The sequence below is a fragment of the Elaeis guineensis genome, chromosome 13, assembly GCF_000442705.2.
Source record: "Elaeis guineensis isolate ETL-2024a chromosome 13, EG11, whole genome shotgun sequence".
Classification (NCBI taxonomy): Eukaryota; Viridiplantae; Streptophyta; class Magnoliopsida; order Arecales; family Arecaceae; genus Elaeis; species Elaeis guineensis.
The window spans coordinates 74,892,538-74,904,091 of NC_026005.2; the positions used below are offsets into that span (position 1 = coordinate 74,892,538).

General features: G+C 34.7%; 1 protein-coding gene and 1 long non-coding RNA gene across 2 annotated transcripts; both read left to right on the plus strand.

The window, feature by feature from the left end:
* Positions 1 to 782: 782 nt before the first annotated feature.
* LOC105055937 (uncharacterized) lies at positions 783 to 2,514 on the plus strand. Its single transcript, XR_012136188.1, has 3 exons — positions 783 to 1,217; positions 1,312 to 1,691; positions 2,361 to 2,514. It is a non-coding gene; the product is annotated as an uncharacterized lncRNA (long non-coding RNA).
* Positions 2,515 to 8,275: 5,761 nt separating this feature from the next.
* On the plus strand, positions 8,276 to 11,221 carry LOC105036553 (uncharacterized). The gene is made up of 3 exons (XM_010912309.4): positions 8,276 to 8,861; positions 9,999 to 10,120; positions 10,670 to 11,221. The coding sequence occupies exons 1-3, from the start codon at positions 8,677 to 8,679 to the stop codon at positions 10,729 to 10,731; spliced, it is 369 nt and encodes a 122-aa protein (XP_010910611.1). The 5' UTR covers positions 8,276 to 8,676; the 3' UTR covers positions 10,732 to 11,221.
* The last annotated feature ends 333 nt before the right edge of the window (positions 11,222 to 11,554 follow it).

Below are 11,554 nucleotides of genomic sequence, written 5' to 3' on the forward strand. Positions count from 1 at the left end.
TGCGACGGCCCCATAACCGAACGGACGGGATTACTACCATGTCCAATTCGGACGGCAGATCACGTCCCGCATAGACGTTTTATATGAGGACGGATGCAAGAATGCAACCTCCAGCTTGATGTTCCCGGAAGTAACTGCCAAACAAGGTGACGTAAGCAATGACGTCAAATTGAAGATAAGGACCCGCACAAAAGTCGAGTCGGTACACGCCAAGGGTGGCCGGCCATTGATGCCTTCCACCACCGCCTTAGCTGGCACGACCAATAACGTCCAAACACGTGGGCGTATCTTAGCCCGTCAAAACTAGCACCGCTTTAATCGGGCCGTCCATGTTTTCCAAGCGGTCCATAAATACCTAGCGCCTCTCCTAGTTTCTTCCATCGCTGGGGCGTCTGATCGTGTTTGAGGCTGGTTGTGGATGTCCGTTCATACTCGTATCGTTTGGTTTTTAACTTTAGTTTTGTAGAGCTTTTTTTTTTTCTGGTGATTTTTTTTCATTTTGTATGTTTTTAGTTTGCTTTTGATTAGGCTTTTTTATTAACCTGATTTTATTATGAATAGTTGATTAGCTTGTGAATCTGTCTATTTGTTGGGGGATTAAACTTTTTATGTGGATCTGATTTTTTTTTTTTGGTGTAAGTTTTATGTTTTAGTTCTTAAATTCGTATAAATATTTCTTCCAGGTTGTAAATAATTATGCTGCTCTGGTTCATTTCGTCTGAAGTTCTTTTGCTCTGTTTCGCGATCTATAATTTTTTATTTACTATTAATTTTTCTTTACTTAAAAAATGCTTCTGATTTTGTATATATTTTGAACTCAACGCGAACCGACATCTCTTCCTGTTTTCCTCCTCCTCTGCGATTTTTGTGAAAGTTTTGCAATTTTTTTGTGATTGATTTCGTTAGTTCTCTGTTCTGACACCGATTTAGTTGCCGATCTACGCATCTTGGGCTGTTTTAGGTCTGGCGATCTTCTTTTCCCCCTCTATTTTGTCCGCTATATCATCTTCAGGTCTGCTGCAGCCGATCTACGCCCGATGGATGAGCCTCTGGACACAGGAAGCCAGGATCGAGACTTTTTGTTTCAGATCTACGGGATTGGTTGAGATCTAGTTGAGAGCGCGATTCTTTGTTGCAGATCTGTGTTGCTAAGGTGTGATCGTGGCGATCTTCGTCTTCCACATCGTCGTCCTGTGATCGGATGTAAAACAAATAAGGTTATTAATCACTAGATCTCTACCTGATATCTCTTGTTTTGAAAAATTAGAACGAGAGATGTTAAGGGGTGGGTTTCTGTCTCTGATGATGTAGAGCAAATGGAAGCCTGGGATCTACATGGAGGGGAAAGGTAAGGGTCGGGGGAAAACTTCTCTTTTAGATCTGTTGTCGTTGTTAACCGACCTTTGCCATGTTGGGTGCGCTCGCATGGCAGGTCACCAGACCCTAATAAAAATTTTATTTTTTCGTGTTGTTAGGGGAGATCGCACGGGGTGGTTTTTTTTTTTGCCCCGGGTTCTCCCCTTCTGATGTCTTTTCTTTTTCCCTTTTCTTCCCTTTCTCCTCTCCCCATTTTCTAACTTCCTCCCAAACTACATCGCCATCATATTTGCCTATATTTCATCGTCAACTTATCATAACGAAAGCATCCATGGGAGCTCTACGGTGGTCGTCATCAACCTGCGAACTATGAGGTACAAGTGAACTAATATCTAATGTCACTTTTACAAGGAAAAGAAGCGTATTATATAATTTATTTTACTGAATAATTTATTTCAGCCAATTTTTTGGATAATCAGCATGTGAAATGTATGAATATCGAAGTAACTAACACGTCTGATCTGAGTTTAATGCACTCTACCCAAAAGCAGATTTTAGCATGCAATTCACTCGTTAATTTATTTCTTCCAGTTTATTCATCACGTATCATTATAAAAATGATCAATCAAAGGTGTTACATCCTATTGCAATTCTTCAATTTATTTCCTCCAGTTTTTTCATCAGGTATCATTATAAAAATGAGCAATCAAAGGTGTTACATACTTCTTGCAATTCTTTAATCACATCAGACCTGCCATTCTTGAATCACTTCTGTTGTGGTCTAATATGATGCGATCTATCCTTCGGGAAAATGCCCATGTTAATTACGAAAGCAAAGCTTGATCATATTTTTGCTATGCCAGCAATCGTGCCATGCAAATAATATTAGTTTGTAGTGGTTTCAATGAGATCTTGCAGAGTCTTGCTCTACTTTTTTATTCGTACATGCATGAGTCTTTACTGTTATTTGTTTTTGGTCGAACTATAGTTGACCTTATGAAATCTAGTTATTGTTCTGTTGTAAAATGTGTTATTTTCTGTAGAAGGGAGATTGTGTGTAGTGTTAGCCTCTTGGAGGCAATTGTGCGTACATGTTCGGATCCTTGGTGAGCGTCTGTGTATGGTAGTATTGTGTTATGGTCGCCGGATTTGGCTGCTCGAGTTCGAGGCAAATCTCTGCAACAGCCAGACACTTCAGGGGAGACTTTTGGAGTCAAGATGCTGTCAGCAACTCTGACCTTAAGTGGCGTGCCTCAGCTGAACGACGGGATCTTCTGGTGGTGCAAAAAAAAAATAAAAAATAAAAAACGGCGAATGCTCTTGAGAGCACAATATTTAGATGGCAGCAGCTACAACTACTCCGCTCAGAGTCCGTGTGTGTTGAGGTATTTCTGACTTTAGTGGGTGAGCTTCAGCTTGTGCCGACCGACCATTGCTGTTCTATAGCAAAGCACGGGATTTTCTGAAAGCTTTCCATTTTGTTCCATCCAGCATGTTCTACACCCTCATTGTTGCTATTCCATGCGAAATCTATTTTTTGTTGTCCTAGCAATGGTGGAATGTGCATGTGGATGTTGTTGCGGTATTGGTGGCTTTTGCATGAAGGGCAAGGGATTCTCCTGGAAGTATGGTAATCAACTTTCTATAAGTTTCAAGCTATTTCTTTTTTAGCCGTGTTCTAATTTGGAGGTCAGTTAAGTGGTAGTTTGGAATGATGATTTTAGTTCGATTATGCAGTATATGGCTAATTTATTTTATCATGGTTGTGAAAGTGTAATCTGATGGACTAATTTGTGTTATATTTAATTGGATGTATGCGGCCTTTATTTGTGCGTCTGAGTGAAATTAGAAATTTTATGGTGGTTGTGGATCGCATGCCTGTTATTGTTTTATGATGGTGGCACTCTGGTGAGAATTGTCATTGTACTGTTGTTGTGCACGAGGGGTTGTCTTTGATTTTTATCGTTTTATTTATTTATTTTTAGCATTTCAGTCAGTTTTATCGTTTTAAATTTTTTTTTTCGTGTCTTTGTAGATATTATGTTTTTGAATTTCTATTTTTAGTTATCACCTTCTCTGTCGGTTTTTTATGTAGATGTGAAGTCGAATTTTGCTTGCTTTTAATTTTTTGTGGAGTTTTGATAAGCTAATGAGTTAGATTTTTTAAGTAGGCGGTTGTTATTTCATGTCCATCGCATCTTAAAATGGCCACGGCATTTTGGAATCACTCATCCAATATTCGTCCTTTTAATACCGTCTCTTGTCGAGGGCCCCAAATTTTCGAGAGGGATGTGGACGGTTTGCCCCTTTGATGAGTCGTGGATTTTGGGTATTGGTTTCTATTTTATTTTATTTAAAAGATTCTTGTGGGCGTCACGAGGTGCGTGTAAATTCGAATTTCTTGGAATGTCTATGTGCTGTAACTTGAAGAGAGCGGGTGACTGTTAAGTCTTCTCCGAGCCATTGTATTATTGCTTGGTGAGCCATTGTATTATTTCTAGGAAGGTGCTACAGCAAATTTCGTGGTATTGGGCATGCAAAATATGAGTAGTTGATAGGGTGGTGTTAAGATTATTAATCTAATTTTTTTGTTTGTCGGTTCTGTTTTTGTGTTTATGATTTTTTGGGCTATGTTGTGGTCAGCTGTATTTAAATAACGTTTGTTAATTGCTGATTGACTTTTGTTTTGTTTTGTTTTTTGTTTTTTGTTTTTTGTTTTTTTTTTTTTTTTTTTTTGTGTAGGTCGGGTAAAGTATGACAAATTAGATGCTTGGAGTGAACGTCGCGTCTCTTTTTTTTTTTAAAAAAAATTTTCCTTACTTGCTGGGGATGTGGGGAGTGGGAGTATAAAGTTAGGTGCTAAGTGTCTTCAAGGAAAAATTTTTTGGTCATCCCGCAGATTTGTGTCTGCATCATGGAGAATGGTTTTTGAGGAAATGATGTTATTTAAGGGTTTTCTGCATCAAGCTATGCCTGCAGGGTATGTGCGTGTTGTGGTAGTGTTGGGTTGCTTCTTATGTTTTGTTTTTAATTTATGGTTTCGTTTTTAGAAGAATCATTTTAAAGTTGTCGATGAAAAGAAGAAAAGTATACCTGGGTGGTTCTCGTTTGGTCTTTTCGGGGTATCGTATTTTATGTGATAAGTTTATAGTTTAAGGTATCTCGCGGGTGATAACGAGGCAAACAATAAAATGTGGTTTGTACCTGAAGGTTTTCGGTGGCAACAATTGGTAGGTTTGAGTAGGCCAGGGTTGAGCGGAAGGGTAATTAATTAGGTTTCGGTTTCTGATGCCGAGGTAATTTTGGTAAGGCCAAATTGTTCGGTGAATTAAAAGTTCTGTTGGTTATCGGTGTTTTGGTGTCGGAAATGTTTTGGAAAGGATTACTGTTAACCGAGGACTAGGTACGAGGTACGAGTATGGCAGCTTGGTTGAGCGTGTCGACGGAGATTAAGAGTTTTGCTCCAGGAATCCTGTTTTTTATTTCGGGGTCTTTAGCTCTAAGTGGTAAGAGCGCTCAAAGCTTTTGAAGGTTGGTTGTACCTTCAAATGCTTGGAGAGGATGGTGGTTCGAATCCACCAAGATCCTATACATGCTTTTTTGTTTTTTTAACACAGGTTCGTAGAATCTCAAGGAATTCAGAAAATTTAAATAAAATTTACATTAAAAAAAGTGATTGGAACGTAGGTCGCAATTCATCGAACAATGTGCAATTCAATTATGGTGTCTGAATGTATGGGTTTGTTGGTTTGGGATCAAGTCGGTAATTGACCATATCCAAATTAAAGCTGTGTGGGATTTGAATCCTCTAATTAAGTACTATTTTTTGTTGTCTAAACAGTTGTGCAAATGAGAAATATTCAAAATGATTTGTAATAATCAAAATTTAATATCAATGTTGAGTACGGTGAAGTGTTCCATAGAAAGTCTAAAAATGACATACTGGTAGATAAAAAATACGAATTTAAAGGCGGTTTCTCTCATTTATTTATGTTTTTTTTTTTTTTTTTTCATTTTATTGGAGTTCTATTTGGGACACAGATGTTACCCTTGATGTATGGCAGGAGTTGAACTTGGTTACATTCAAGTAGTAGTCTTTATTCTGATTTAGTTGAGGCACATCATCCAATCTTAAATTTGTTTGGATTTTGATATATTATCTCTAAATAATATATATATATATAATTATATGATTTAAAAATTTTTTATTTATAAACTATATGATTTTAAAATTTTTGATTTATGCATCAAATAATTAGAATAATATAAATATAATTTGATGTTATTAAGAATATTTGGTTTTTGAATTCTAGATGCTTTCAAAGCATGTAATTTTCAGTATATAAATGGTATATAGATTATATACATCATTAATTTGGGAACGATGTAATCAAGTCTAGCTATATATATATATATATATATATATATATTATATATATAGATACATACATTGTATTCATACATACATACTATACACACGTACATGTACATATAGATACATACATACTGTATGCGCGTGCATATATATATATATATATATATATATATATATATATATATACATACATAGTGCACATACTGCACGCACATGCGTACATATATATACATATATATATCTACATATACATATACATATATATATCTACATATACATATATATCTACATATATATCTACATATATATATATCTACATATATATCTACATATATATATATATATATATACATATATATATATGTATATATATATATATATATATATACACACACACACACATAGATATATCGCGCGCGTGCACACACACACATATATATATATATATATATATACATATATCTATGTGTATATATATACTGTATATGTATGTTAATAGTTATTGCATATGTATTACTATGAAAATGATCTATTTTTTGAATTTTAAAAATTAAAAAATAAATATATATTTGTTTAAAATAATCAATAATTTTTACGTATGGCTGACATGGTGGCCAATGATTCGGTAATTAGCACTTTGACATCTATGTGAGTAAATGCGGAGCTGATTGATCCCACAAAAAAAATTTATTATAAAATATGAAGTAAATATACTTCAAAAATAAATTTATATATTTAAAATTTTATTTTTTTTAAAAAATATCAATAATGTCTGACATCTTGATATTTATGTGAGTAAATGTGGAGTCAATTGATCCTATAAAAAAAAAAAAAAAAATATTTGGTGAGTAAATGTAGAGTTGATTGATCCCATAAAAAAAAATAAAAAATATTTGGTGCTATATATATATATTTATAAAAAATTAAAATTAATCTCATTAATTTTATGAATTGATCTTATATTTCATATAAAATTTTAAAAAAATAAAAGATAAAAAAAAATTATATCAAAAAAATAATTATATATTTTTTCAATGATTCACATGTTCTATATTTTTTTTTCTTCTCTCACAACACTTTTATCTCTTTTTCTCTCTTTATTTTTTTATTAATTATTTTTTATTTATCTTTAACATGATCGTAATTTTATTTGTCTATTTTTTATATTTAAATTTAAATTTTATATTAATTTAAATTTTATATTCTAAAAAGATTATATTAGAAGATGAAAAGCATAATTATGATCTATATTCTCTTTTTAATGGCTCATATATTTTATCTTTTCTTATGTTATTTTGATCTCACTTTTTTTTATTTTTTTTATTTATTATTTATTATTTATTTTTTAATGTCCATTTCAATCTCATGGTTCCATCCATCTATTCCTTATATTTAAATTATAAATTTATTTTTTTATATTTTTAGTCAATCCAAATATAATAAAAAATTATGTGTTCGTTTTGTTTTTTTTCAACCTGGATTAGGTGTCTTTTTTAATTTTTTTATAATATTTTTTAATTTTTTCTATATTTTTTTCATTAATATTAAATATTTGATTAGAATATTTTTTAGTTAGTCATTATAATTTTAATATTTAATAATATTTAAGATTTTGCTATGATATTTTTTATAATATTTTATTTTAAAAAATTATTATAATTATTATATATTTTATTATTTTTAAAAATAATATATTATTATTATTATTATTTTTATTTCTTTCTCTTCTGACACTCCTTCGCTTCTTTTATTATATTTGAACCCATAAGATAAAATTTTCGATCCACCACTATATATGTGTATATTTTGAGAACAGGGAGGGGTTGCAGAAAGTCGAGCGGTAGAGGAAGAAGAAGGTGGCTGGGCCGAGCGATAGAAGGGAAAAGAGGGTGGGGAAGCAAGTGGTTGGATGACGAGTGGCAATGATGGGAAGGCGATAAGCAGGCTCGATCAGTGGAGAGGTGGGCGGAGGAGGAGGAAAGGAGCGAGGTGGCATTGAGGTAATCGGTGACGGTGTCATGGGAGGTGGAGGGTGGAGGGAGAGAGGAAAGGAGGTCATAGAGAGAGATGGTGGGATTTTTGAGGAAGTGCTCGTGGATGAGACTGATGGATGCCATGATGATGAGAGATGGCGGGCCTGGGGATCCGAGCATTGGATAGATTGGTAGAGAAGAAAAAGGGATGGTTGTGGCAGCAGGTTTGAGCGAAGAGATGGATGGAAGAGGAGGATGGGGGTGGTATGAGGCGGCTAACAGAAGCTACGAAGAATTAGAAGAGAAATAATTAAAAAATAATAAAATATTATTTTTAGAAAAAAAAGTGATGGTAGGGTAGTATTTTAAATATTTTTTAAAATTAAATATTACTAAAGAATTTAATAAAGAAGTACTGTAGCAAATGACTTGGTACTTAGCACCTTGACATCTGGTTTAATAACCAATGAGTTATTTATTTCTATATGTATATATACACTGAGAACGGGGGGGGGGTTCTATCATAATTATACCAGGGAATATTTGAATTATCAAGGCATGCAATGCTACATTTAAAAGATGTTGAATTGACATGGAATTGCATGATTCACAATCGACTTTTCATTAAATATTGTTCGGGGGGAACAAATGTCCAGAATTTTGTCCTCGATCACCACCTAACAAATCCAAGTCGAGCCACGTCCACTAATTAACCGACCTTGAATGCGTGTAACACAAACAAATACACTTCCACTGGTTCATGTGTATGTTTTTGGCTTTATCTGGTCATCCTTTCCGGTGTGATAAGGCCCCCATGCATGGATGCAGAACCAAATGCAACGCAACGTGTCAGAGCCACCCTCGACGAAGGCCGCGTGTATCCATCGATTACGTTTTCTCCTCGTCATGGCGACAACTGGTGGTAAATTGATTCCACCTATAGCTATTTAGTGAGAGAAAGGTTTATATATAAAGGGGTGTCTCGAAGAGATCCGAAAGAGAGAGAGTAGAATGCTTCTGCGAGGCAGCGGGGTGATTGGTGGCGGAGCTCTCCGTCTGAAATCGCGGGCGATTGATAATATCAAGGCCATGAGCCGGAGTCCGACGACGTCCAGCTTCTGCGCGGGGGGTCAAGCAGCTCCGTCTCGATCCGGCGGTGGGAGCAACGAAGATTGCCAGAGGCGGCGGCCCACCTGGTAACTTGCTCTATAGCTTTGTGACTTCCTTAATCTTCGACCATGATCATCTCTCTCACACAGATATATTAGCATCGTTTTGATATTTTATATATTCTCATAAGAATAGCCATATTAGCATCGTTTTGATATTTTATATATTCTCGTAGCGATGGTCGGTCCGTCGAGGTCCAATCCGATGTAAGATTTTGCCCAGGTATCCCACGTGAGAAGAGAGATTTCAAATCTTGTAAGATAAGATTGTTTGACTGAACAACCGATGTAAGCTCCTATGCAACAGTTAGGTTATAATTAGTCAGTAAAAAATAAAAGAAGTCATGTCATGAACAAGGAACTAAAGTCCACACCCTCTACAACAGTTATGTTATAATTAGTCAGTTAAAAAAAAAGTTATATCGTAATTATTTTGCTTTTTCAATTTATAGTGATACAAAATGAGGGAAAAAATGTGACGGGAAACTTCTAATTAGAAATTTGGTGTGTGTTCATGCAAGCACTTGTTTATGCAAGTGAGAGCACAGAACAAACAAGACCAAATTACCTTAACTAAAGAATGCTCCTTCTCTTTGAGCATGATGCATCCTTTCTCCTCTAGAAATGACTGAGAATAGAACCAGTGAAACTGATTGCTAATTTTCTAGAGATGAGTGGCAGAAGAAGCAATGAAACTGATTCATAATTTTACTATCTGATAAAATGGACAATTATCTATAAGAGGTGATGATCAAATTAATGAAGGTGGTGCATGTCAGAATTTGGGATTGCAATATGACAAAGAAAGAACTAGATTTGAAAGGCTTGAGGTTCTCTCGTCAGCCTAGCAAGTATCTATAATCTACCATGATACAGGAAGCTCTAATATTTGTCCAAGTATCTATAATCTAGTCTGTTTCTTACAAAAAAATAAAAAAGAAGAGAGAGATTCTGATAATGGTATAATCATTGAAAAATTTCTGTATGAGGGTGATTATGGTCAGATTAGACAGACCCTCAGCTGCGAATGTGCCATCGATTAAATTTATTTAACTGATGAATTTGATTAGCAAACTATTAGCAACATGTAGCAATTCAGGCAGAATTTTATTTTCTACTCGTTATTCCATCAATGCATTACAAAGTTTTTGTGTCTTGTTACAGGGATGCGATGTCCCATTCTTTTGGGGAGGGGTACTCCACGCGCTCGGAGGAGGAAGGATTTGGAGGGATTTATGGAGGGAATCAGTCAATATCAGAATCTGGAGAGCTTGACGACCATCTGGGTAAGATATCTAGATCAACGGTTTAAGTGACAAGATATCTCGAATATTCATAGAAATTACTAGATTTTTTTAAAAAAAAAAAAAAAAAAATGCAACTAGGAATTATTTGAGTTTGAAAAAGAAAAATCTATCTATAGGGCCGCATGGAGAAATGTAATCACTTTCCAAACCCAGAAAAAAATGATAGTATTTTGGTGTCTCCACGGTTTGTCTGCCCGAGAGCACTTCGCCAAAATTCTTTCATTAAAAGAGTGGGCCAAAATAATTTTTATTGTGAAGGTAAAGTTCAACTTTAATGTGCATATGTGGAAATCAAGCACAAACCTTATAAACTCAGTGTCCATCTAAAAGCCCGAATTTTTAGATAGGATCCTAACATAGTATTAGAGTTCACCTATCCACATCATATATTAGAAATTGAGTACATACCATATAATGCTGGCTCGTGTAAATAGTAAACATAATGACATGTATTTTTCTTGGTAGGTGACTCCATCACTAACTCCTTGTTTTTCTTTTTCTTTCTTTTTTAATTTTTCATGTGCAAAGACTATGATAAATCCCAGGGGAGCGAAGTCAAAGAGAAGGAGAAAAGTCGGAACCAAGCATAGCCGTTAGCAACTCGTAGATTTACTGCTGAGGTTGTTTTATGTTCGCTTGTCTTCCGTTCCGTTAGTAGTAAAATCAAATACGTCCTAGAGGAGGAACTTGCTGTGTTCATGTTTGTCCCTTGTACGAAATGTTGATGTTCATATCTTTCCTTACGGTGGTGGTACCGGTGCTTTTGTAATTCAAATAGTAGCTTGTGGTTTGAGTCGTAGAGGTCAGATACTTGTATCATTACTCTTCTTATTAGGATATACTTGGAATCTTTTTTATATTCACAAAAGCTGGGATAGATGGATTAGAGGGGATTGCAAGTATATGTAGAGTAATATATAAGGTTTTTTTGTTGGAAACGCTGTCATGTCTCTCTCATTGTGGACCTTGTTTGTGGTTCATGTTCTCATTGGTTATAGGTGACCAACTACTTGTCTGCAGGTGTATGGTGTTTCAAGCTTGGACTTGATGAAATAATTGAAGTCATTAGACTGCACTAAACTTTATTTATTTGTTTATTTATTATTGATACCAAAGGGAGGATACAATGTTCCTGAAACAGCAAAATAAGAAGTTACATGGCAATTCATAGTCCATGTAATCCAATGGAGCATGAATTCTATCTATTTCTGAGATGCTAGAGTCACCCTGACAGCCTTGAGTACTAAACCTTATTTGAAATAGAAGCACTGATGATGTATTTTGCTAGCAAAGCAGGCCATTGACATGAAAGATGTTAGTTAAAATTTATTGTTAAATTATATATACAATGTATGTATGTATGTATAATGTTTGTGGACTCAAGGAAGTCTAGCCTAAAATTAAAATGAGGGT

Excerpts from the sequence above, each read along its gene's own strand:
- LOC105036553 (XM_010912309.4), top strand. The coding sequence starts at position 8,677 with ATGCTTCTGCGAGGCAGCGGGGTGATTGGTGGCGGAGCTCTCCGTCTG. Across the intron at positions 8,862-9,998 it reads CAGAGGCGGCGGCCCACCTG|GGATGCGATGTCCCATTCTT; the intron begins GTAACTTGCTCT and ends GTCTTGTTACAG. Across the intron at positions 10,121-10,669 it reads AGAGCTTGACGACCATCTGG|ACTATGATAAATCCCAGGGG; the intron begins GTAAGATATCTA and ends TCATGTGCAAAG.